General features: G+C 48.1%; 2 protein-coding genes across 2 annotated transcripts; both read right to left on the reverse strand.

Annotated features, from left to right (window-relative positions):
- Positions 1-9,471: 9,471 nt before the first annotated feature.
- Positions 9,472-9,740, reverse strand: LOC100755557 (40S ribosomal protein S29-like). Its single transcript, XM_035440199.1, has one exon. The coding sequence runs from the start codon at positions 9,699-9,701 to the stop codon at positions 9,543-9,545; it is 159 nt and encodes a 52-aa protein (XP_035296090.1). The 5' UTR covers positions 9,702-9,740; the 3' UTR covers positions 9,472-9,542.
- A 5,937-nt stretch (positions 9,741-15,677) lies between these two features.
- Egr1 (early growth response 1) lies at positions 15,678-19,433 on the reverse strand. The gene is made up of 2 exons (XM_027400739.2): positions 18,848-19,433; positions 15,678-18,182 (listed from the first exon to the last, which is right to left on the reverse strand). Exons 1-2 carry the CDS (start codon positions 19,143-19,145, stop codon positions 16,879-16,881), a joined length of 1,602 nt encoding a protein of 533 aa, XP_027256540.1. The 5' UTR covers positions 19,146-19,433; the 3' UTR covers positions 15,678-16,878.
- Between the last annotated feature and the right edge of the window lie 4,838 nt (positions 19,434-24,271).

Below are 24,271 nucleotides of genomic sequence, written 5' to 3' on the forward strand. Positions count from 1 at the left end.
TCTTCCTCCAAAAATGACAAGCCTGCTACCAAGTCTGATGACCTGAGTTTGATCCGTAGACCCTCAGGATCTGATTCCCACAAGTTGACCTTCATACCTACACTAAATAAATGCATGTAACTTAAAACTTTAAAATGAGGCTGGGGTGGGGATGTTGTGCAGTGTAAGAACCTGCTTTCCTGTGCAAGTCTCAGAGAATATGCCTGCCATCGCCAAATCCACAAGTGGCAGAGTAAAGGCTCAGAATTGGGATCTATGTGACTCTGGAGCACTTGCATGTGACTGCTTTGCTGGCTGCTTCTTGACTCAGTAAGGCTTCTTCCCTCCTTTGTGGCGCCTGCTCTGAAAGGCTAAGACCACAGTAATGTGTTCATAGTGTTCACACAGGTAAACATCTAGCCAGCATTCTCTCAGCTTCATTCAGACAAACCGTTGGAGCCCTTACTAAATGCATGGGCCTGAAGAGGCAAGGGGAGGCCTTGGGCCTGAGAAGCAGCTGTCAGTCACTGATTCCTGAGGCAGGAAGGAGCCTTGAGAGGGCTCCCTTACCACTCCCACCCTTGAGAGTTCCCGAGAGATAACAAGGTGTCTAAAATGAACAGTGGTGTTGCTTGGTGAGTTTAGTCTGAGAGACAGAATAACCACGCTGCTAGTTAACACTCCTGTCTCCATGCAGGTCTCCCATGGATTGGTTCCCAGAGTCCTCCGCACAGGGTGTCTGCCCTGATGCAGGAGCCTGACTCCATTGCTCCCACCCCTGCGGCAGCCTGAGGGGGTGGGAAACACTTGAAACTCTGAGTCAGAGAAAAGGTTCCACTCTCCCTGGAACAGAAAGTCAAGGATGCAGTCTGTGGAGAGGAAAAGGCACTGGACAGCGAGGAGAACACACTGCTTCCTTCCTTCCCGCCCGCCTCTCTTTTGTTTAGTTTTTAAACACTTACTTTTTATTCCATTGTGGGTAATGCTTGCTCAGGGCAGACAACGCCTGTGCTGGAAATGAGATTTGTTACTATGTTTCTCCATTAAAAAAAAAAAAAATTCTCTCACCCACCCACAAAAGATGTCCAGCTCAGAATCTGGCACGTGGAGTTTGGCCTTTGGGGCCTCAATGCTGGATCTGCTAAAAAGTGCACTTTGGGGTGCACTTTGAAAAAATGGTATGTGAGGCCTGAACGGTTGGAAGAAAGAAGGCTTCAGCAGACAAACAGCATTCATCTGTGTAAGAGGAAACTCAGGAGGGGTGAAGAGAAGGAAGAATTTCTTTTAATTATTTTTAATTATGTATATGCATGTGTCTGTGTGTAGATAAGTGTGTTTGAGTGCAGGTGTCTACTGAGGCCAGGGGTGTCAGATCCCTCTGCAGCTGGAGCTACAGGTGGTTGTGAGCCGCCTGATATGGGTGTTGGGAACCATCTCAAGAAGTTTTTGCTCCAGGTGTCAAGTAGCTACCCTTTCATTCCCCCAGGTAAAAATTAGAATATATTTTTATTTCTGGCTCCAGGATCATATTTTTTTTTTAGACAGGGTTTCTCTTTGTAGCCTTGGTTGTCCTGGAACTCCCTCTGTAAACCAGGCTGGCCTCAAACTCACAGAGATCCACCTGCCTCTGCCCCCAGAATACTGGGATTAAAGGCATTCGCCACCACTGCCTGGCTTTTTATTTATTATTTTTTTAAATACAGGTTTAAGCTGGGTAATGGTGGTGCATGCCTTTAAAACCAGCACTCCATAGGCAGAGGCAGAGGCAGGCTGATCTCTGAGTTTGAGGCCAGCCAGGTCTACAGAGAGAGTTCCAGGACAGGCTCCAAAGCTACAGAGAAACCCTGTCTCAAAAAAAACAGAGAGAGTGAGAGAGAGAGAGTCAGCTGGGCAACAACTGGAACACTGCCAGCAACAGCCCATAACTCATTATTTGCAACTCCATAGAGAGCCTTGACCGTTTAGGCACCTAAAAGTTATCAATATTTTATACATGAAAAAAATCAGACATTTATCTTTCTGAGGATGATAATGAATGTCTGTAATCCCAACACTTGGGATGCTGTGGCAGGAAGATCAGGAGTTCAAGACCAACCTCAGCTACACAACCAGTCTAAAGCCATCCTGGGCTACAGAAGACACTGTCTTTAAAAAAGGTAGGTGCAGAGGGATCTAGGAGGAATTGGAAGGGGCGTGAGTATGATCAAAATACACTGTATGCATTCATGAAATTCTCTGAGAATAAATAAAAAAGTCACAATAAATATAAGTGAAAAGGATGAATGTTTGAGCATTTAGTTGATTTTTTTCTCACATCTATGATTCAGTCTAGAAAACTCATGAGTAATTAATGCAAATGGAGTGATAGAACTACAGAAATCCTTGCAGTACCCAATGAGATCATAGGTAGACAAGGATCATCAATAATGGGATGAGGCAAGCAGATTTCTGTGAGTTCAAGGCCAGCCTGGTCTACAGAGCAAGTTCCAGGACAGGTCCCAAAGCTACAGAGAAACCCTGTCTGGAAAAAACAAAACCAAAACAAGTTTATAAAGGTGTCCACTGACATATTTATAGATGAAGTTATGTGATGTGTGGGATTTGCTTCAGTATCGTCTAGTGGGTGAGGGGAGGAAGGCAGGTACTAGAAAACTAAGGTTAGCTGTGAACTGGTACATAGGGATACATAGATACATAGAGATGAGCCCATTTTGCTATTCACTCTTACCTCTGTGAATGCTGGAAATTTTCCATAATAAAAAGTATGAAGCTTGGGGGCTGGAGAGATGGCTCAGAGGTTAAGAGCACTGACTGCTCTTCCAGAGGTCCTGAGTTCAATTCCCAGCAACCACATGGTGGCTCACAACCATCCGTTAGGAGATCTGGTGCCCTCTTCTGGTGTGCAGATATACATGGAAGCAGAATGTTGTACACATAATAAATAAATAAAATCTTTTTTAAAAAAGTATGAAGCTTTGGGCTGAAGTGGAGTATAAGTGTCTGTGAATCTGTGTAGGTCTCTCTCTCTCCCTCTCTCTCTCTCTCTCTCTCTCTCTCCCTCTCTCTCCCTCTCCCTCTCCCTCTCTCTCTCTCCCTCTCTCTCTCCTCTCTCTCCCTCTCCCTCTCTCTTCTCTCTCTCTCCCTCCCCTTTCTCCCTCTCTCTCTCTCTCCTCTCTCCCTCTCTCTCTCCTCTCTCTCTCTCTCTCTCTCTCTCTCCTCTCTCTCTCCTCTTCCTCTCCCTCTCTCTCTCTCTCTCTCTCTCCTCTCTCTTCTCTCTCTCTCTCTCCCTCTCCTCTCTCTCTCCTCTCTCCCTCTCTCTCTCTTCCTCTCTCTCCCTCTCCCTCTCTCCTCTCCCTCTCTCTCTCTCTCTCTCTCTCTCTCTCTCCTCTCTCTCTCTCCCCTCTCCCTCTCCCTCTCCCTCTCCCTCTCTCTCCCTCTCTCTCTCCCTCTCCTCTCCCTCTCTCCTCTCCCTCTCTCTCTCCCTTCCCTCTCTACCTCTCCTCTCCCTCTCCCTTCTCCCGTTCTCTCTCTCTCTCTCTCCCCTCTCTCTCTCTCTCTCTCTCCCTCTCTCTCCTCTCTCTCTCCCTCTCTCTCCCTCTCTCTCTCTCTCTCTCCCTCTCTCTCTCTCTCTCCCTCTCTCCTCTCTCTCTCCTCTCCTCTCTTCCTCTCTCCTCTCTCTCTCTCTCTCTCCCTCTCCTCTCCTCTCTCTCCCTCTCTCCTCTCCCTCTCTCTCTCTCTCTCTCCCTCTCTCTCCTCTCTCTCCTCTCCTCTCCCTCTCTCTCCCTCTCTCTCTCCTCTCCTCTCCTCTCTCTCTCTCCCTCTCCCTCTCTCTTCCTCTCTCTCTTTCTCTCTCTCCTCTCTCTCTCCCTCTCCTCTCCCTCTCTCCTCTCTGTCTCTCTCCTCTCTCTCTCCTCTCTCTCTCCCCTCTCTCTCTCTCTCTCTCTCCCTCTCCTCTCTCTCTCTCTCTCCTCCCTCTCTCTCTCCCTCTCTCTGTCTCTCTCCTCTCTCTCCTCTCTCTCTCTCTCTCTCTCTCTGTGTGTGTGTGTGTGTGTGTGTGTGTGTGTGTGTGTGTGTGTGTGTTATTTGAGACTTGACCTATCCATGAAATTAGGTGTATTTAAATGCATATATATATTCTTGTTGTTTGTTTTTTGTTTTGTTTTAAGACAGGGTCTGTTTATACAGCCCTGGCTGTCCTGGCACTCACTCTGTAGACCAGGCTGGCCTTGACCTCACAGAGACCTGCCTGCTTCTGCCTCCCAAGTGCTGGGATAAAAGGCATGCACCACCATGTCTGGCTTGCTAGATTCATAAATATTCTATGTTACTTAGAGAAAATTAAGTTGAAGTTGAATAATGGAGCCTAAAGTGACTCTCACTGAGTGAAACCTAAATATTAAGAGGAATGAAAGAGCCAGGCCTGATGACTGTCCTGATTAGATTTCTGCCAACTTGATACAAGCTAGAGTTATCTGCAAAGAGGAACCTCAAGAAAATGACTCCATCTGATTGGCCTGTGGGGTAGGCAGATCTGTAGGGTATTTTCTTGATTAATGATTGATGTGGGAGGGTCCAATCCATTGTGGTGTCACCCCTAGGCAGTAGGGTGAGCAAGTCATGGGGAGCAAGCCAGTCAGTCAGCTTTACTCCTCCATAGCCTCTGCTTCAGTCCTTGCCTCTAAGTTCCTATCTTGAGTTCTTGCCCTGGCTTCTCTGGACATAGGGAGAAATAAACCCTTTCCTTCTCAAGCGGTTTGTGGTCATGGTGTTTTTTTGCACCAACAGAAAGCAAACTAAAAACAGTGGCTCACACCTGAAATCCCAGCACTTGAACAGTAAAGGCAGGGAGACTGTGGCGGTTTTAAGCTCAGGCTAAGCCTGGCTGGCCTGGAACTCATAACATAAAAGGCATGCATGAAATCTAGAGTGATTAGTCTAAATTATTGTCATTATTGTAATTATTGGGTCATGGGCTCTTCTGAGAAGGCCGGAAGCAAGCAGCCTTTCACACACACGAAGTGCCCGCTCCTATTGGGCCAGCACACTAAGGCTCTTCTGAACCTGGTCCCAACCTGCCTTTCCAGCTGCCTTCCCTGCCCCTCCTCTGCTTATTTCCTAGCCACCCCGCCATTAACTCACTGGTTTCTGAACATCACAGTTTGAGGCACCTCTGCCATGTACTTACTGTTCCCCTGGCCTGTGGGATAGTCTCCTGTGAACTCCCTAAGTTTCCTTCTCCACCCTGTTCCTGCATCTCTTCTCCCGGACAGAATTAGTCATTCCTTGTCCTGTACACACCTTTCATCCACACACTGTCTGGTAATTATTTCTTTCCAAATATCCCCCCACCCAATTCCCTGTTTCCCCAGACTACTCTTGTTTCTCTTTCTGTGCTCAGGGTTGGATATAAACATTTGCTAAATGTTTGGGGAATAAATTTTGACCAAGTAGCTAAAAGAGCCAATGGATTCTGGATGGCCCAGTTCTACTCTGTGCTCTCAAGAAAGTCACACCTGGTCTCTGTCTTCAGTGACCACTAAACTAGGGTGTGCTAAAGTGAGTCCTGTGAGCTGTGAGTCGCCAAGAAGACCATAAGGCTAACACTGACTCGGTAACACAGAGAGGAGAAAAATTTCAGAGAAGGCTTTGACTTCACAGGAAGGTGCTTCCTGTGAGTCGTGGTTGGAAATGGGGACACAAACATGATTCAGTGACTAGCAAGGCCTCACCAGTTTTCTAAGAAACAGCTGAGGAAGGGCCAGTGAGATGGCTCAGCAAACCGATGACCTGAGTTCAATCCCCAGGACCCATATAGTGGAAGGAGAGAACCAACTCCTGAAGGCTGTCCTCTGACCTCCACACAGGCACTATGGCAAACACAGGCATACACACACACACACACACACACACACACACACACACACACACACACACACACACACACGAAAATCAATCAATGTAATGATAATTTAAAAGAAATAGTTGAGGAAGTGGGATCTAGTGGCATGTGCCTGTAACCCCAATTCCTCAAGAGGCTGAGGCAGGGGACTGGCTGGAACCCAGTGTCTGGAGCCAGCCTGGGTAATCAACAGTAAGTAGGTAGGTATCTATAGTTAAATGAGCAGATAGTAGACAGGACAGATAGATGAAGCAGCTCAACAGATTACTAAAATAACTATTGGTTGATTTTTTTCCCATTTGTTATAAAGATCAAACTCAGGGCTTTGAGCCTGCTAAGCAGTGTTTCACTATGTAGTTCAGGCTGAAGCTTGCTATGTCACTCAGGGGGACCCTGAACTTAAAATCTTCTGCCTTAGGGTCCCTAAGAACTGGGGTTACAGGCCTGCACTACCAGGCCTACCTTCTTCATGTATGTGCCTTATGGTTGTTTTGTTGTTGTTGTTTTTGATTTTTTTTTCCAAGACAAGGTTTCTCTGTCTAACTTTTGGAGCCTGTCCTGGAACTCACTCTATAGAGCAGGCTGGCTTTGAGCTCACAGAGCTCTGCCTGCCTCTGCCTCCTGAGTGCTGGGATTAAAGTCTGCACCATCACTAACCAGCTATTTTTGTTGTTGTTGTTGTTGTTGTTGTTTTTGAGAAAGGGTCTTAGTATGCACTGTGTAGCTCTGGCTAGCCTAGAACTCACTATGTCGACCAGGCTTGTCTAACTCACAGAGTTCCACCTCCCTCTTCTCCTGAGGGCTATGATTAAAGGGATGTACCTTCATGTCCAGGTCCTTCTGGTTTTTGAAAAACACACAGCAGTGGTTCACAACCTTCTTAGTGCTTCAGCTCTTTAATAGTGACCCATATGTTGAGTAACCATTGCCTGATAGTCTAGAGGTTAAGAAACCAGCAGCAACTGTCTGATGCTCCTATCCTGCCAGCATCTAACATTGCATCAATCTACAGGGAATACTAGATGGCTAACTTGTAAACCATCCAGTACAGAGCCTAGGCTGTGAGTCTCTTAAATGATATCCCCTTTATATTTTTAGCACTCTCTTTTACCACTCTCCTTTAATACTCCATCACTGAAGGAGCAGATCCCTGAAAAGAGGCGAAATACTCCATCAGAGGGCATGTTACAACAGGTTCTCGAAAATGATTATGACTTATCTAATCCTTTTTAAAAATTGTATTTATAAGCCAGGCATGGTGTCACACACCTTTAGTCCCCCTGCTTGGGAAGTGGGGCAGGCAGGTCTCTGAATTTGAGGCCACATTAATCTACAAATTGAGTTCTAGAACAGCTGAGGGTATACAGAGAAACCCTGTCTCAAAAGCAAATAAACAAACAAACAAAAATTGTACTTATATGTAATAGCACACCTGAAATCCCAGGATTTGAGAGGTAGAGAAAGGCAGATCTCTGTGAATTCAAGGCCAGCCTGAGATCAAGTTACATACTGAGTTCAAGGTGATGTTATATATGTGCATGTATTTGATAAAACTGGAATAATACCATGCAAGACTTGTTTTGAGATAGTGTCTCACTATGTAACCCAGGATGGACTAGAACTTGTAATCACCCAGAATGCCCTCAAACTCATGATCTTCCTGGATCAATCACTTAAGTGCTGAAGTTATAAGCAAACAACACCATGCATGGCTCCATGTAGGTTCTATTACTTAGTGCCAATTGTATTTCATTTTTTGGACATAGGGTATCACTGCATAGCCCTGGCTAGGCTAGAACTAGCTATGTAGACCAGCTTGCCTCTACCTTCTGAGTGCTGGGATACTGCATCCAGCTTACTACTTAGTATTATAAGTCTCTTTCAGATCAATAAATAATTTATTACTTATCACAAGTATTTTATTATTTGTATGTGGCTTGGTGTGGCCAGAGGACAACTTTCAGGTCAGTTCTTTCCTTCTACCATGTAGATTCTGGGGATTGAACTCAGATCGCAGGTTGGGCAAGTGCCATTATCCACTGAGCCATCTTATCAGTCCTAGAACCTAGATTTGTAACAAGTGTCTTGCAGCCAATTATATAACAATTTATTCCAGGTGCCACTCACTGGATTTTTTTTTCAAGACAGGGTTTCTCTGTAGGTTTAGGAGACTGTCCTCGAACTCTCTTTGAAGACCAGGATGGTCTTGAACTCACAGAGATCTGCCTGCCTCTGCCTCTGCCTCCCAATTGCTGGAATTAAAGGCGTGTGCCACCACCACCCGACTCCACTCACTGGATTTTTATGTTCATTTTCTCCAACCACAAATAACACTGTGACTAACAGCAGTCCTGGTATAACTGTTAAGAGAAAGGGCATGAGCTATTACTATAAGGCTCTCGGTCCATGCTGTTTCCTCTGGAAAGCACCAACCCCAATTCATTCTTCCCCTATCCATGCATGAGATTTAAGATGTCAAAAGCTTTTTACTTATTTTAGCATATCCAGAAAGGGTAGGATGTTGTCTTAGTAACTGTCTATTGCTGTGAAGAGATACCATGATCAAGGCAACTTATACAAGGAAGCATTTAATTAGGGGCTTGCTTACAGTTTCAAAGGTTATTATTATTATGCCAGGAAGCCCAGCAGCAGGCAAGATGGCAGTGAGAGCTTAAGTCTGAAAACATGTGGCAAAAAGAGCATGAGACTGGACCTGTCACGAGATTTTTGAAACCTCAAAGCCCACCCCCAGTGACACACCTCCTCCAACATGGCCACACCCTCTAATCTTCCTAAACAGCTCCACCAACTGGGGACCAAGCATTCAAACACATGAGCATATGGGGGTCATTCTCATTCAAACCATCACAGATGCTTTTACATTTTTCAAGGCGTATCTAATATTTATGCCTGTGATTGGTGTGTGTGTGTGTGGTGTCACTGCTCACTACAACACTGTGGAATAGCTGAGGCCAGCCCAGAGCTCTCTTGCTTTCTTCCTACCATAGTTTTGCAAGTACTAGGCTGAGATTATAGACATGTGCTACCAAGTCCAGCCCTATTATGTTTTATAGTAGAAAAAGTAATGCCTTGTTTTGTTTTTTCAACAGACTTACTCTGTATTTTGGATTGATTTGGAACTCACTATATAACCCAAAATGGACCTGAATTTGAGGTGATCCTCTTGTTTTAGTCTCCTGAGTGCTGAGATGACAGGTGTGAGACACCATGGCCAGTTGATATCACCTTTTTAAAGAAGAAAAATTATTTGACCCATTAAGCAAATGGGAAAATTGAAGCCTATGGGTGAAAGTTAAAATATTTTTCTTCATCCAGGTGGTGGTAGCACATGCCTTTAGTCCTAGGGAGGCTTGAGTTCGAGGCCAGCCTGGTCTATAGAGGAAGTTCCAGGACAGACACACAGAGAAACCCTGACTTGAGAAAAAAAATATATGAACAAACAAAAAGTCATATAGCAACCTACTACTTTTGTACATGCTATCTGGGTGTGAGTAAGAAATTTAAGAGTCACCTAATTATTGGGGAGACTATGCCCCAACTACACATTTTTTGAAGGTCTCCATTTTTTTAAATCTTTATGTACAAAGACTAGCATGATCTGTTTCACTGGGTAGACAGTCTTGAATAATCTATTCAAAGTTGCTTAGTCCAACTTAATGAGGCCTATGTCCTTTGCATACTGACGGCACAGGTTCAGCCCATATTTTTGTATCAGACCGTGGCAGTTAGAGCAGACTTGGCAAGATTGAGAGCCCTGGCTGAACTTCTGAAGGTGACTCCAGTAGAGCTGCTGGTGACCCATCTTGCCTTCAGCCGGCCCAAGAGGAAAAAGGAGCAAGCCCCCCAACTACACATTTATGCCAACAAATAAAACATCCAGTGTCAAGCCAGGCAGTGGTGGTGCATGCCTTTAATCCCAGCACTAGGGAGGTAGAGGCAGGCTGATCTCTGTGAGTTCGAGGCGAGCCTGGACTACAGATTGAGTTCCAGGACAGCTTCCAAAACAATACAGAGAAACCCTGTCTTGAAAAACAAAAACAAACAAACAAACACACAAAAACCCAAAACAAACAAAAAATATCCAGTATCAAGAATGGGTTATATCTTGTTGAGTTGTTGACCAAAGGGGGCCCATGGACTGCCTCTCACAAACAACATACACTTTTATCAAGGCTTTCGGTTACTCTTGATAACCTGTTGATGAGGCCCTGTCGCTGAAGACACCACTTATGTCAACAAACATGGGAAGATGAAGCCAGTGCCCAGCCAGCACCTTCACCCCTGCTGACTGGTAGGTGCTAGAAGGTACTTTGCATACCACCAGAGGAGAAGAGTAATCATAAATTTCACCTAGATACAAACCCCGAAAACTACAAAAGCGGCCTACCTGAAAGATATAGTGGTGTATCAGTAGCACAAACGTCATGTGAGTGACCAACCACTTTCTGATTGGATTACCACCCACTGAGTGAAATGGAGCCCATACCTGAGGCTGCAAAAGTGGCCAAGAACCTGAAACTATACAGGTCATGGCCTAGGGAAAACTTACTGCTATTTTTCTGCTAAAGGAACATAGCAATAAAACAACTCCTAATAAAGTACTGCTAAACCCATGGGTCATTGCAGCCCTCAGCTCCCATTAGAGGTGCTGCTTCTGGCTGTAGACAGTAATTAACAGAGAGACCCAGAACTGAACAAAGTGCAGAGATGCTGGAGCACTCAGGCCTAGATGGGATGTAAACACCTCAAGGCTCCAGGAACGACGAAGGAGAGGTGGCCAAAAGACTGTAAGAGCCAGAGGTGGTGCCTGACTCCAAGGAAACCGTGTTTTCCAGACACAACAGGGTGCATATGAGCTTACAGAGACTAACAGCACACACAAGACCCACACAGCTCTAAACCAGACAAAACTCCAGTGCTGAGAAGGGATAGTGAGTGGACACAAAGTTCCTTCCCTAACCAAAAAGCTATTTGTAATTGATAACTGCTGGAAGAGGAAAAATCAATACTTTCCAATGGAGTGTCACTGTGTTTATCAACCACACTCCAGGGCAGGGCCCATGATTCTTTTTGTGAGCATTTTATTTTGTTTTGGTGTTTTGTTTTTGTTTTTTGTTTAAAGTTTGTGTGTTTTGGTTTTCATTTTGTGTTGCTTTTATTTTTCCTGGTTTTTTGTTTAGGGAGATGTTAGAAAGTCACAGAGAAAAATGAATTTTGGTGGGTAGAGAGATGGGGATAATCTGTGAGGAATTGGGGGGAAGAGAAAGAATATAGTCAAAATATAATGAACATTTTACAAAACACTAAAAAATACATTGTATATAAAATTTATTATATGTCAGTTACATTTCAATAAAGTTGTCATAACAAGTCTGTTTGTTTGTATGTTTGTTGATTCAGGGTCTGGCTATGTAGCTTTAGCTGGCCTGGAACTCACTATGCTGGATTCAAACTCATAGAATTCTGCCTGCCTTTGCTCCCTAACTGTTGGGATGTACCTCCAAGCCTGTCTCAGTAGTTTCTAAAAACTCTTTGAGGACAGCCAAAGCTACATATCTCATATAAAACAAAACAAAATAACAAACCTTTAGGACTACCCAGGTGTGGTGGCTCACATCTGTAACCTCAACACTTGAAAACTTGACTCCATGAGTTCATGGCCAGCAAGGTCTACATAGCAAGTTCCAAGCCAGCCAGAGCTACACAGTGAGACCTCGTCTCAAAATATGAAAAATGAAAGGAAAACCAAGGCCACTGAGTTGGCTTACTGGATAACAGGATTTGCCATGTAAACCTGATGGCCTGAGTTTGATAGCCAGAACTCACAGTAAAAGAAGAGAATCACCCTTCAACACACTAATAGTAAATAAAATGTTTTAAAAACTGCATAAATTAAAAATAGAATTAAGCCGGGCATTGGTGGCGAATGCCTTTAATCCCAGCAGAGGCAGAGGCAGGTGGATCTCTGTGAGTTTGAGGCCAGCCTGGTCTCCAGAGCGAGTGCCAGGATAGTCTCCAAAGCTACACAGAGAAACCCTGTCTCAAAAAACAAAAACAAAAAAAAAAAAAAGAATTAAGTCTGTTAGTGTTGAGTTCAATGATTCAGTAGAGACAGCCAACAAACGGAAAACAAGATAAACTCACCAGACCTGAGCCATCATCTGGAATCTGGAGTTAAGGCAGGTGATTATCTCAATTAAGCTGAACCAAAAAGGGCTCTCCTAAATCCCACAACTGGAAAAGGAAGACTTGGGGAGAAAAACAGCTACAATAGTGGGCCTGATTTGCTATCTGAGTACAAACTAATTTATGTGTGTGAGTGTTTTGTTTGCATGTATATCTGCACAACACATGTGTGCCTGGCCAAAAGCCTTTATCTGGTCTCCTGGAATTGGACTTGTAGATGGTTTTGGTATGCTGTGTGGATGTTGGGAATCAAACCAGGGTCCTCTGTGAGAATAAGTGCTCTTCACTGCTGAACCATCTCTCCAGCCCCTGAATGTAAAAGCCTTACTAAAAGTTGTTACATGAAACTTTTCTGGCAGCAACCTGGACACATGGCTACTCACCCCACACAGAGCACTGGCATTAGATCAAAGTCATGATCCCACAAAATCCATCTTGGTGAGCCAGTAAGTTCACTGAAGCTACTTGCAGGAATATAGGTTAGGGGTTACTTACAGGAACACGAGTGGCTCGAAGCTCACCCCAGCATGGCTCAGGCTTCATGAAAGCTGTCTCCCTGCATCTGTCTCCCTGCACAACTTGTAAGTAGTTGGCAGAACAGACTCTCCTTGCGACTCTACCGATGGGAGCCTCCTTTCCCTAGCTTCCATAATGGGGAGGAGGGGTGTTATGAAGCTTGTGAGTCTCAGCATTCTTAAACCTGGAGGTTTGATGACTTCCTGAGTCTCAGGACCACCTTCCTCCCTCCAGGAAGGAGTGTTTCAATTGGAGGAAATAACCACACCACCATACCCAAAGGTTTCTGGGTAAAATGTTGAAATTGAATGTTCTTGACATCTGATTCTTTGAGACTTAGCCTCACTTCCCTTAGAACACTGGGGTCTCCATCTGCCCATCCTCCAAACGGTACTAATATTAGCATGACGCTAATGGGGATGAGGATATGGCAGAAAATATCCAGCCTCTGATCCACTGACCTGGATCCATTTCTCTTGTGAGTCAGTAGAGGTAGAAGGAAGCTCACAGGAAAACTGAGCAGAACAACCATGCCAACTTCTTTCCTTTGGAGTAGAACCTTTCAAAATGCATGGGATGGAACACTCCTGAAATTCAAGAGAAAAAGACCTGTCAAGAATTTAGAGAGAGCCAGGTGTGGTGGTGCATGACTTTAATCCCAACACACTCAGAAGGCAGAGGCAGGTGGATCTCTGTGAGTTGGAGGCCAGCCTGGTCTCCAGAGCAAGTGCCAGGATAGGCTCCAAAGCTAAACAGAGAAACCCTGTCTCGAAAAAACAAAGCAAAACAAAACAAAAACTTAGAGGAATGCTGCAGGGTTGTGGTTATTTTCCTTCAAATCCAAATCTGTTTCTCTCCCTTTCCCCTTTTCTTCTGTGTCTTGGGCTTTCATATAGTCCTGAGACTCTAGACAATGTCCCCTTGGTCACAGATGTCCCTTTTACGAGCAGGGGATGAAATTCACACTTGTTATTTTGGGTGCTTCACCTGGAAGTCAGGTTTTGGTTCATGCTATGAAAGAGCCTTGTCAAAGAACTACATGCAGAGACCTGGCCAACACACCTAGATTCCTGGTCCATAAAATAGGGCAATTTTTACTTTTAGTGACGCCTTATTTCAATCATGCAAAAGAGCTTCAGTTTGGAGTGTTAGATTCTAATGAAACCTTGATGCCAAGACTGATAAAAAAAATTGGCTAGAAAACTTGGCAGAATTTCTCAGTCAGCCATCTGCCTAGGAATGACCTTGTTATCAAGGCCAATACCAAAAACCACCCTGGATACAAGGCAGCAGTGGGACCCCTCTGGGAAAAGGTCTGGTAAGCTCATTGTAGAGCCCTCAGACAGGAGACACTTCCACTGCGAAGGGATTGTCTTTGCTTCTTCCTTCCCACAAAAGCATACTTCTGATGCACTTTGTTTCTTGGGAATCCGGGGTGAGAAACTCTAAAGAATGTATAGCAGGCACAGACCTGTGTCAGCCTAGAGTGAGATGGGGAAGGGTGGGCGGGCCTAGGGAGAGGGTTGCCAACACAAATGTCTTATGGGGACTTGGAAGTTTTGCCAGGAGGCTGACAGGGATGTGCCCTTGTCTACAGAAGGTGCCTGGTTCCCCCTGGTCTAGGCTGAGGAATCTGGAGTCATGGGAAAGGGCAGAGAAAACTGCTGCAGGGAAGGACTAGAATGCAAAAGAACTAGGCGAATGCCAAGGGACTACTGGAATTTCCCAGGACCTGGGAGGTGAGGGTGAGAAGCCAGAGGGCCCTCAGAGGAAAAGGAAGGGGTGGGGGTGAGTTCACCGTACCTCTACTCAGTTCCTGATTACTGTGCTGGGTAGAAGGGATCCTCTGGTGTCTGGGGCAGAAGGTGAGTATGGAGCCATGGCTTGAGAATTTCAGCACACCAAATTCACTGTACCATCTGCCCAAAGGTTGTGGGCATCCGATCAATTCACAGACAATGCAAGACACACTGGAGTTGGAGGTGGCCCTTCCACGGTACTCCATTCTAACTACACTGATGGCCACTGTCTTCCCTGCCTCAGTAACACAGGCATTGAGGTTCACTAGTACTTAGGCTTCTCATTTTAACTTTCCCACCTTTTCTAAGTCCCCAGGTGGATTGGGTGACTTTGTACTTCCAGAAAGAGCTGCATGCTTGCCTTATTGTGTAACATCCCATCGTGTTGTAATTTCTGGCTCACATCTCCATCTCCCTGCCATCTGCATTCCTGGAACAGGAACTGTTCTTGTCTGTCTGTCATGGCCAAGCCAAAGGCTCTCACTGAGTAGACAGATGCTCACATACCCACAAGGATCACTCCAGCATTGAGTATCCCTTAGGGACTAGGGTCAAGAGAACCTAGTACTGTGTACCTCCTATCCAATGGGAATGCACTTTGCCACCGCCTATCCACACTGCCATCTCCCAAGAAGCTGCCAAGAATGGCCTTTCCAACTGGCAAAGGGATATGCTTTCCTTCCTGGAAGGTTTTGGCTGGAGAACTGCCCCTTGCTTCTAAGTTGCTGGGGCCACACAAGGATGAAGTTGTATCAGCCCTAGCCTTGTTACCGTTTCCCAAAGCTTGTGTCATCCACCTCTTATCTTCTCCAAGAACATCTGGCAGGGACCAGGTTTCTCCAATCCTGGGTAGTAGAGATGAGGGGTGGGATTGGCTAATGCCTCTGGTCACCTGGCCACCTTTAGCTCTACTTAACCAACACAAATCTACAGTCCACCACATTGAAAAAAGAACATGCCTAGACTTGGTATGATGGGTGCTTGCTGTTTTTTTTTTTTTTTCTTCTAGAGAGAGTTTCTCTGGCTGTCCTGGTACTCACTCTACAGACCAGGCTGGCTTCAAACTCAGATCTGCCTGTCTCTGCCTCCAGAGTGCTAGGATTAAAGGAATATGCCAACATGTCTGACTAGGAGTGCTTGCTTAACATGTGGATGGTCAGTTCCCAACACACATGCACACACATCTATAAAGCCCCAATCTGAACAAAACCTTAACCCCCTTCTTAGGCAAGAATGGCTACTTCACAGCCTTCCCCACAGCCCAGGGAACACACGACTAATTTCGGCTTCTTTATTTTCCTTTTAATTTTTCTGAAGGATATACACCACATATCCCATGGGCAATAAAGCGCATTCAATGTGTTTATAAGCCAAACAAGTCACTTTGTTTAAGCAAACACAAGTACAAAGTAAAATAAAACCACAAAATAATGAACTTCATGTTCATAACATACAAAAATTGCCGCCTACTCAGTAGGTAACTACAACATTCCAACTCCTGAATATATGTATAAATTTACATTTTCAGTTAAAAAAATAGACTTTTGAGAGTTCAGATTTTGTTTTAAAATTTTTCTTCTTACATTCTGGAGAACCAAAGCTCAGCTCAGCCCTCTTCCTCATTTCTCTCTCAAAGCCTCCCCCAAAACATCACTCCTACCCCTTTAAGGCCAGAGGTGAGCATGTCCCTCACAATTGCACATGTCAAGCCATCGGCAAGGCGTGTCACACAAAAGGCACCAAGACGTGAAACTCTTTTAACCAAAGGGACGGGCAAATTTAAAAAAAGGAAAAAAAAAAAAAAAACAAACCATACTTTGTCACATGTGAGAGTACAGTCGAGCAGTATTTACAAAAAGGTTAACGGAACACTCTGACACATGCTCTGGTTAATACCTAGGACTGCTGCTTCAAAAGATGCTCCACACATGTTGTCACAGCAGCCATCACAAAATAAGAGGGTCACCACTGGTTTGCTTGGCTTTGCTCCCCCTCCCCCCCAAAGTGAGGACGGAACTCCAAATAATACAATAGGGTATGCAAATTATCTTCACATCAAGGGTACCCCAAGGAAAACAAAATCCATGGCACAGACACTGTACAAAGATACAGGGCAGGGTTCTGAGGGCCCAAACCCGTTTTTTTGCCAACTTGATGTAGCACTGAAGGGAGCAAGGGTCAGGCATACGATGGAGACGATACTGAAATGATTAATCCAATACCCATGCAAATCAAGTTCTTTGGATAGAGGTGAAGAACTCAGACATGGCTGTTTCAGGCAGCTGAAGTCAAAGGGAATAGGAATGGGGAGGCAGGGACGGTAAAAGGACTGTTGGCCAACAGACCTTCTCTTGGCTAGAGAGAGGTCGTGGCTCTGACTTAAGAGGAGCCCCTTCTGAGGGAGTCAGAAAAAGATGCCCTCCTGTCCATTGTCTTTTCATTTTTTTTCCCTGCTCCCTTTGCTTTCTTTCTTTCCCTTTAGCAAATTTCAATTGTCCTTGGAGAAAAGGTGGCTGTCATGTCCGAAAGCCCAGTTGAAGTGCTGAAGGAGTTAGTGACAGCTGCAGATGGGAAGCTGCTGACCTGGGCAGGGAAAGCAGGTGGAACGGAGGCATAGGTGGTGGCCACTGAGGGCGAGGGGAAGCCACTGTGTGCAGGAGATGGGTAGGTCGAGGAGCCAGGAGAGGAGTAGGAGGTGGGCACAGGGGATGGAAATGAGGTGGTGGCAGGGGATGGGTAAGAGGTAGCCACTGGGGATGGGTAGGAAGAGAGGGAAGAGGTGGCCGAAGAGGCCACAACACTTTTGTCTGCTTTCTTGTCCTTCTGTCGTAAGTGGATTTTGGTATGCCTCTTGCGTTCATCACTTCTGGCAAACTTTCTCCCACAAATGTCACAGGCAAAAGGCTTCTCGCCTGTGTGGGTGCGGATGTGAGTGGTAAGGTGGTCACTGCGACTAAAGTTGCGCATGCAGATTCGACACTGGAACGGCTTCTGGCCCGTGTGGATGCGGATGTGACGGGTGAGCTCGTCAGAGCGAGAAAAACGGCGATCGCAGGATTCCACTGGGCAGGCATAAGGACGTTCGTGGGGGGGTGTCTTGCTGGGCCGGTTAGGGTACTTGCGCATGCGGCTGGGTTTGATGAGTTGGGATTGGTAGGTGGTATTAAGAGCCTTTAAGTCCTGGGATCCCGACTGAGTGGCGAAGGCTTTAATAGTGGATAGTGGAGTAAGTGAAGGCTGCTGGGTACGGTTCTCCAGACCCTGGAAGGGCTTCTGGTCTGGGGTGCCCAGGCCCAGGTCTCCCTGTTGTTGTGGGAACAGATAGTCAGGGATCATGGGAACCTGGAAGCCACCCTTGGCGGCAGGGTAGGCAGGAGGCGGGTACTGTAGGGCAGTGCCTGCTGAGCCGGGAAAAGCCTGGCTTTGGGGCTCAGGAAAAATGTCAGTGTTGGGAGTGGGAAAGGTGGGTGCAGCTGAGTAAATGGGACTGCTGTCGTTGGATGGCACAGCACAGCTCAGGGGTGGGCTCTGGGAGGCAGAGGAAGACGTTGAAGCTGCTGGAGAAGGTGCTGAGGATGAAGAAGCCGGAGGATTGGTCATGCTCACGAGGCCACTGACTAGGCTGAAAAGGGGTTCAGGCCACAAAGTGTTGCCACTGTTGGGTGCAGGCTCCAGGGAGAACCGACCAGTGTAGGTGATGGGAGGCAACCGAGTAGTTTGGCTGGGATAACTTGTCTCCACCATCGCCTTCTCATTATTCAGAGCGATGTCAGAAAAAGACTCTGGCAGGAATGAGAGGAGAGAGGCCTGGTTACTAAAGAGCAAATCACTGGGCGATGAGAACCGAAGCGGCCAGGCAAGAGGTCGCCTGGCTACCACTGACTCCCGGTGTGGTTAATAATTGATAGCAGCAGATTGCAATGTCCCTGGACCTGCTCCAGTGGCAGAGCCCATTTCAACAGCTGACGCAAACAGAGAATCCCCCCTCTACTGCAGCTAGGAGAGCGCTCCGCAGCGAGGCTGCGCGGGAGGGAATCCCGCCAGCACCCTAGTGGCCACAGCTAATGCGCGCCCCCTACCCCGGGCGACAGGGACATCCCTGTTCACATATTTCAGCCCTTCCTAGGGGACAAGCGGCCAGCCACGCAGTGCCGCTCGCGCGGGGGAGGGGGCAACCCAGCTCATCAAAACAAACCCTCCCCCCTCCAACCACCCACGCAGCTTGAGCTCTCCATCCAAAACAAACGCTCTGCGCTCCGTGCTCCGCAAGGATGGGGAGGGGGGTTTGTCCCCAGACATCCCTCTAACATAAGACCCGGGAGCTGTGTGGAATAGAGGGAGACCCCTAGTCCCATCCCTAAGGTCTAGCAGCAGGTCCCTGCAGCAAAGGCTGGACGTCAGGGTAGTCACGAAGGGGTATTCGTCCTCGGCGCAGACCACCGCTTACCTGTGGTCAGGTGCTCGTAGGGTTGTTCTCCCGGCTCCCCCTGAGGATTGAAGGCGCTGCTGCCGCTGTTGCTGCCGCCCCCACCACCGCCCCCGCTGCTGCTGCTGCTGCTGCTGCCGCCGCCGCTGCCCTCTGGGGTTCCGGCGGCACCAAGGAACTGGGGAGCCCCGTTGCTCAGCAGCATCATCTCCTCCAGTTTAGGGTAGTTGTCCATGGTGGGTGAGTGAGGAAAGGAGCCGAACGGGTCAGAGATCTGCAGCGGGGACATCAACTGCATCTCGGCCTTGGCCGCTGCCATCCCGGACGAGCGAGCTGGAGAGCTGATGTTGGGCGGTGGGCGCAGCCCGGGGCCGAAGCTACTGAGGGCACACTCGCCGGGGGCTGGCCGGGTCACATGCGGGGCGCGGGGCGCACTGCGGGGAGAGTGGCTGAGCCCCCCAGGCTGGCGGGGGCCGCGGCCCGTGGCGGACGCAGGGCTGCAGCCGAGGTTAGGGCAGGGGCCGATCTGGCGGCGGCGGAAGCTGGCGGCGGCGGCGAATCGCGGCGGCAGCGGCTCCCCAAGTTCTGCGCGCTGGGATCTCTCGCGACTCCCCGAATCGGCCTCTATTTCAAGGGTCTGGAACAGCACGGGCCCGCCTCCGCCGTGACGTACATGGCCATATATGGGAAGCAGGAAGCCCTAATATGGAAGGACCGGCCGGGAGGACCCGGAGTGACGTGAAGCACCCCCATCCGAGAGCGGTGGGCACCTCCACCCCGAGACCTGCTCCGGCACCTCGAGCACTCGCGCTCTGGGAAAGCCGAGTACTGGAACGGCAGCGGTGGCCTCCCGGGCCAGGCGCCTGGAGTTCCCAGCCTGCCCCCGCCCCAGCCCCCCTCGCCCCTCCTCCCAGAGCCGGAAGCGGCAGGGCCATATTGGGCCGCTCCAAATAAGGCGCTGCCCAAATAAGGTCTGTTCCGGCGGGGGATCCTTCCTGCTCCTTATATGGCGTTTCCGGGTCGGCGCTCCCACCTTCCTCCCCCCCCCTCGGTTCCCAGCCGGGAGCCCGAACGCGCTCACGAGTCGGGGACGCCCGCGTGGGGAGGGCGCCGGGCGCGTAGAGCCGGGCGCGCGGCGGTGGTTCCGACGGCCCCCGGGAGCGAGCTGGGCCGGGGAAGCCCGGGCCGGGCGCGGGGGCGAGGGCGAGTCAGGCCCGGGTTCTACAGCCGTCATCCTGGGCTCACCCGCCCACCTCGGGGACCGTGGGAGCTAGCCTGCAGAGAGGAGGAGCGGCGGGGCGGGCTGGGGCAGAGGCCGCCCAGGAGAGGCGGGGCCCTGACCCGAGCCTCCACTAGTGGCAGGGTCACTTTCCAGGTGTCACCGGGAAAACTGAGACCAAGACATTTGGCCGCTGGTTCTGGAGACGCTGCCTAGCAGGAGGGCGCGTATTCGGCCACCCGTCAGTAGGGTAGGGGTGTTAAGACCTGGGGCTCCCGGTGCACCAGCCACAATCCAAAGACCGGTCCCTGGTCCCTGCCGTTGAGGACACCACCTTGGGGGACCTGGACTGCAGACCCTGATTGCCCAGGGCAGTCCGGAGTCCCCGCCAGGAGCTGTTGGTTCTTGTGATGGTTGGGCACTTCCTGACCTTTTTCCAGTCCAGGGACTGGTCGGGCGGACCGTGGTCTGTTCTAAAGAGGGGACTTTCTTTCGGGTTGCCTGGCGACCCCTGGCTTGGAGCGCCGAGGACGCGCTTGCGACTCGGTGCTGCCCTCTGGAGGTCTCTCCAGTTGTGTTCCCGGGGCCCCGGGCGGGGCGGGCTCTTCCGCCGCCTCCGCGCCCCCCCTCCCGTTTGCTGGGCTGGGCGCAGAGCCAGGCCGGGAGAGCCTAAGACGCAGTGAGCGAGAACTGAGCAGGCGCAGCGGCCTGGGCCTTCCCCGCAGTCCCGAGGGAACCGCCACTGCCAAGACGCCCAGACTCCGGGGTAACACTTTCCTCACGAAGCCAGGCCAAGGGCAGGGAACGCGGGGAGGTGATGGTGGAGTGATTCCCGCAGGTCTCCTGGGGCCCTGACGCAAGCAGTGAAGCCCTGCTCCCCCAACCCCAAAGGGAGAAGGGATTCCAGGAAGAGAAGGAAGGCTCTTGTTTCCAAATTTGAATCCAGGAAAGGTGCTGTTTTTTATTTTTTATTCTTTATTTAAAAAGAAAGCAAATGATACTCGTGTGGAAGGAGAGTGAGAGACAGAGAAAGAAGGTCACGATCATCAAGGTTTAACGTGGTGAGGGGGTTAGTTTCTCTCTCTTTCTGACACCCTACCCCCACCCGGTTTTATAAAAAGCAGCTTAAGGAAACCAACGAACCAGGGTTTCCTTGTGTTTCAACTCACCATCTTAAGTTCTTTGGCCAAGTGTTAAGTTACTCACTTAGGGGCCATAAGTGGTGTGTACCTTTCCATAGTCTCCCGGGAGGGCCAGGCAACATCAGTTACTTCCTGTGTGAGAGTGCCCCTTTTGCCACTCTGGTGGGGTTCTTCGACCAAACTTCCTGTGTCTCACTTTCTCTAGTTATAAAATAAGGCTATTGTTAACTACGTTCATGTGGAAGGATTGTTTCACTGACTGAAATTTACACAGCCTGCTACCTGTGACTACCAAATACAGTTAGCAAGTGTTGAATAAGTGGAGGTTATTGTTACTTTTGCCCACCCAACCTAACTCAGCCTTCAATAAAACCCAAAAGCGGCTGTGAAAGTAACTCAGTTAATAGAGAGCTTAGCATGCAGAAAAACCTTGGTTCTAGTTTGGCATGAACCAGCCCCGTGTTGATAATCCCAATACTTAGGAAGTTCAGGTAGGAGCATGACGCTTTTGAGAAGGCCATCCTGGGCTATTTGGTGCTTTTGAAGCTAACTTGGGTTACATGAGACCCCATTCTTAAAAAACACAAAAGAGAGAAGAAAAACAAGCAACAACAAAATTGTGCAGAGAGAAAAAACATTCCAATGCTAACACAAGAGACACTGTCCTCTAATACCTAATCTGTATCCCTTTAACAAAACAAACTTGATTATTTTATGTGTATGGGTGCTTTGCCTATTATGTAAGTGTACTGTCTCTGTGCACTGCCCATGGAGTCTAAAAGAAGGCATCAAATCCTCTGAAACTGTGGTTACAGACAATTGTGGGCCTCCATTTGATTGCTAGGAACCAAACTAAGGTCCTCTCTGCAGCAACAGAAGCCTGTGCTCTTAACCACTAGCCGCTTTTCCAGCTCCTAATTTGTACCCTCCCTGCTGCAGTAGGACATTTTTTCCTAGAGCAGAAAATTTTCAACCTTGATGGACAGCAGAATCCACCTGTGGGATTCTGGAAAAAAAGCTTGTATGGAGCAACTGAATCATGGCAGAAGGCAACCAAGGACCCTTGTCCTATGCCTGGAGCATTCCTTAGACTGCAAACAACACACACACACACACACACACACACACACACACACACACACACACCAGTGCCAGAACAAAGTAGTTGCCCCATGAGTCTAATGTACAAGTCCAGCTGAGGTACCTGCATGTCTGTATCTTTTGTGTGTCCAGCACCAGTTATTTTTGGAATATTCCTCAGCCAGCAGTTTCTTCTGAGGAGCTGCCACTGCTTTAGAGATTGTGGGGGGAAGATAACTCCAACCTTAAATGTAAGTGTAAATCTAAGTGTATTACACAAGCCTGGCCATCCATGTTGGATCCTCTAATCTAGAAGCATTCTGTTTCCTGTGGTGGCTGAATTGGGATGGGCTCATGACCCAAACTAGGCCAATGAAGATAGCTTCTGGGACTTTCTCTTAGACTCCTGAGGAAGAATTCTTCTTCTCTGGCAGATACAAAGCCTGGAATGTGAGCCTGGAGTCTGCTTTACTCTGAGGAGGAGATCCTGCTTCAGAATGAAGCCAGTAGAAGGAAAGCAGAGAAAAGAGTTTTTGGATTCTCTCTTGGCTCTTCAGTTTCACAAGTCAGTGCCTTCCCTTCTCATTATAAAACCAAGCATCCTCAGTTCTTTTTCTGTTACTGTAACACAAGAGATTCTAATTGGCACACCCTTCTCAACTGCAGCTCCAAGCTTCTCTGAGAAGCTGTGTGGGTAAAGCCTATGGTGTAGCTTCACCTCCTCACCCCCCCTCTAAGGAGTGGCACAGGAGGCAGAAGCAAGCCTGGATTCACTGAGCCATTGAATGATGACGAGGGTCTTGTAACTTGGTGACTCTAGCACTTGGGAGACAGAGGTAGGAGGACTGCCCCAATTTCAAGTCACTAGCCTGGGCTACATAAGACTCTTGTCTCAAACCTGGCACACACCTTTAATCCCAGCACTCAGGAGGCAGAGGCAGGTGGATCTCAGTTAAAAGATTCCAGGGGCCAGCCTGGTGATTTCCAGGAAAGCCAGAGTTGTTAAACAGAGAAACCCTGTCTGGAAAACCAAAACAACAACAACAACAAAAGACTGTCTCAAACCAAAATTTAAAAATGGGAAGGAGATTCCAGGAGTTAGGTTGACAGAGAACAGATGTTGGAGGAGAAAGAACATCTCAACCACTGTATAGTGGGGAACTGAGAGACTCTTAGGCCAAGCTGACAGTTGGATGGCCAGAAGGGCTCATATGTTTCTAAGTAGAGGAAGGCTTATTTATTTTATCAAATAAAATATTTTTCTCCTTTCTTCTCTCTGTCTCTGTCTCTCTGTCTCTCTGTCTCTCTCTCTCTCTCTCTCTCTCTCTCTCTCTCTCTCTCCTTTCTCTCCTTTCTCTCCTTTATAGGAAGGGGTCTCTCTACATAGCCCATAAACTTGTGATCTTTCTGCCCTGTGCAGCCTTCTCAATGTTAGCTAGAGTGCTGGGGCACAGAGTTAGTCCCAGCATTGAGGAGGCAGAGACAGGAAGATCTCTGTGATTGTGAAACCAGCCTGGTCTACACACTGAGTTCCTGATCAGCTAGTGCATCAGTGAGATGGTGAGAGTCTCTGTCACTCTCAAAATAAAAATAAAACAGTAAAGAGGTTGAGGCAGGAAGAATGTCTGAGCTGCCGGCCAGACATTCAGAATTCAGATCCTGTTTCAAACAAACAAAAAAGAAATCCACTCTGCATAGAAGGAGGCTGAGGGTCAGGGATGGGGAATTCCTGGAAGACGAACAACCTTGCAAAGACCTCAGGAAGAAAAAAGGTAGGATTGTGATTGGTCCAAGACCTCAAGCTAAGACATAGATAGATAGGCTAAGAATGCCCAGCCCTAAACTGTACCCATCCATTTGCCCACCCATACTCTGTTAGTTTTATGGTTCATAGACAAAATGGCCTCTTCACCTTGCCCAATCTCCTTGGTACAAGCCAGGGCAGATTCTGCCCAGGGACGGTGAGGGGCTGAGTTTAAAACCCTTTCACACAGCTGGGTGTTG

The sequence above is a fragment of the Cricetulus griseus genome, chromosome 2, assembly GCF_003668045.3.
Source record: "Cricetulus griseus strain 17A/GY chromosome 2, alternate assembly CriGri-PICRH-1.0, whole genome shotgun sequence".
NCBI lineage: Eukaryota > Metazoa > Chordata > Mammalia > Rodentia > Cricetidae > Cricetulus > Cricetulus griseus.

Coding starts and splice junctions, on each gene's coding strand:
- LOC100755557 (XM_035440199.1), bottom strand. CDS start 9,701: ATGGGTCACCAGCAGCTCTACTGGAGTCACCTTCAGAAGTTCAGCCAG.
- Egr1 (XM_027400739.2), bottom strand. CDS start 19,145: ATGGCAGCGGCCAAGGCCGAGATGCAGTTGATGTCCCCGCTGCAGATC. Junction 18,183..18,847: donor CTACGAGCACCTGACCACAG/GTAAGCGGTGGT, acceptor CATTCCTGCCAG/AGTCTTTTTCTGACATCGCT.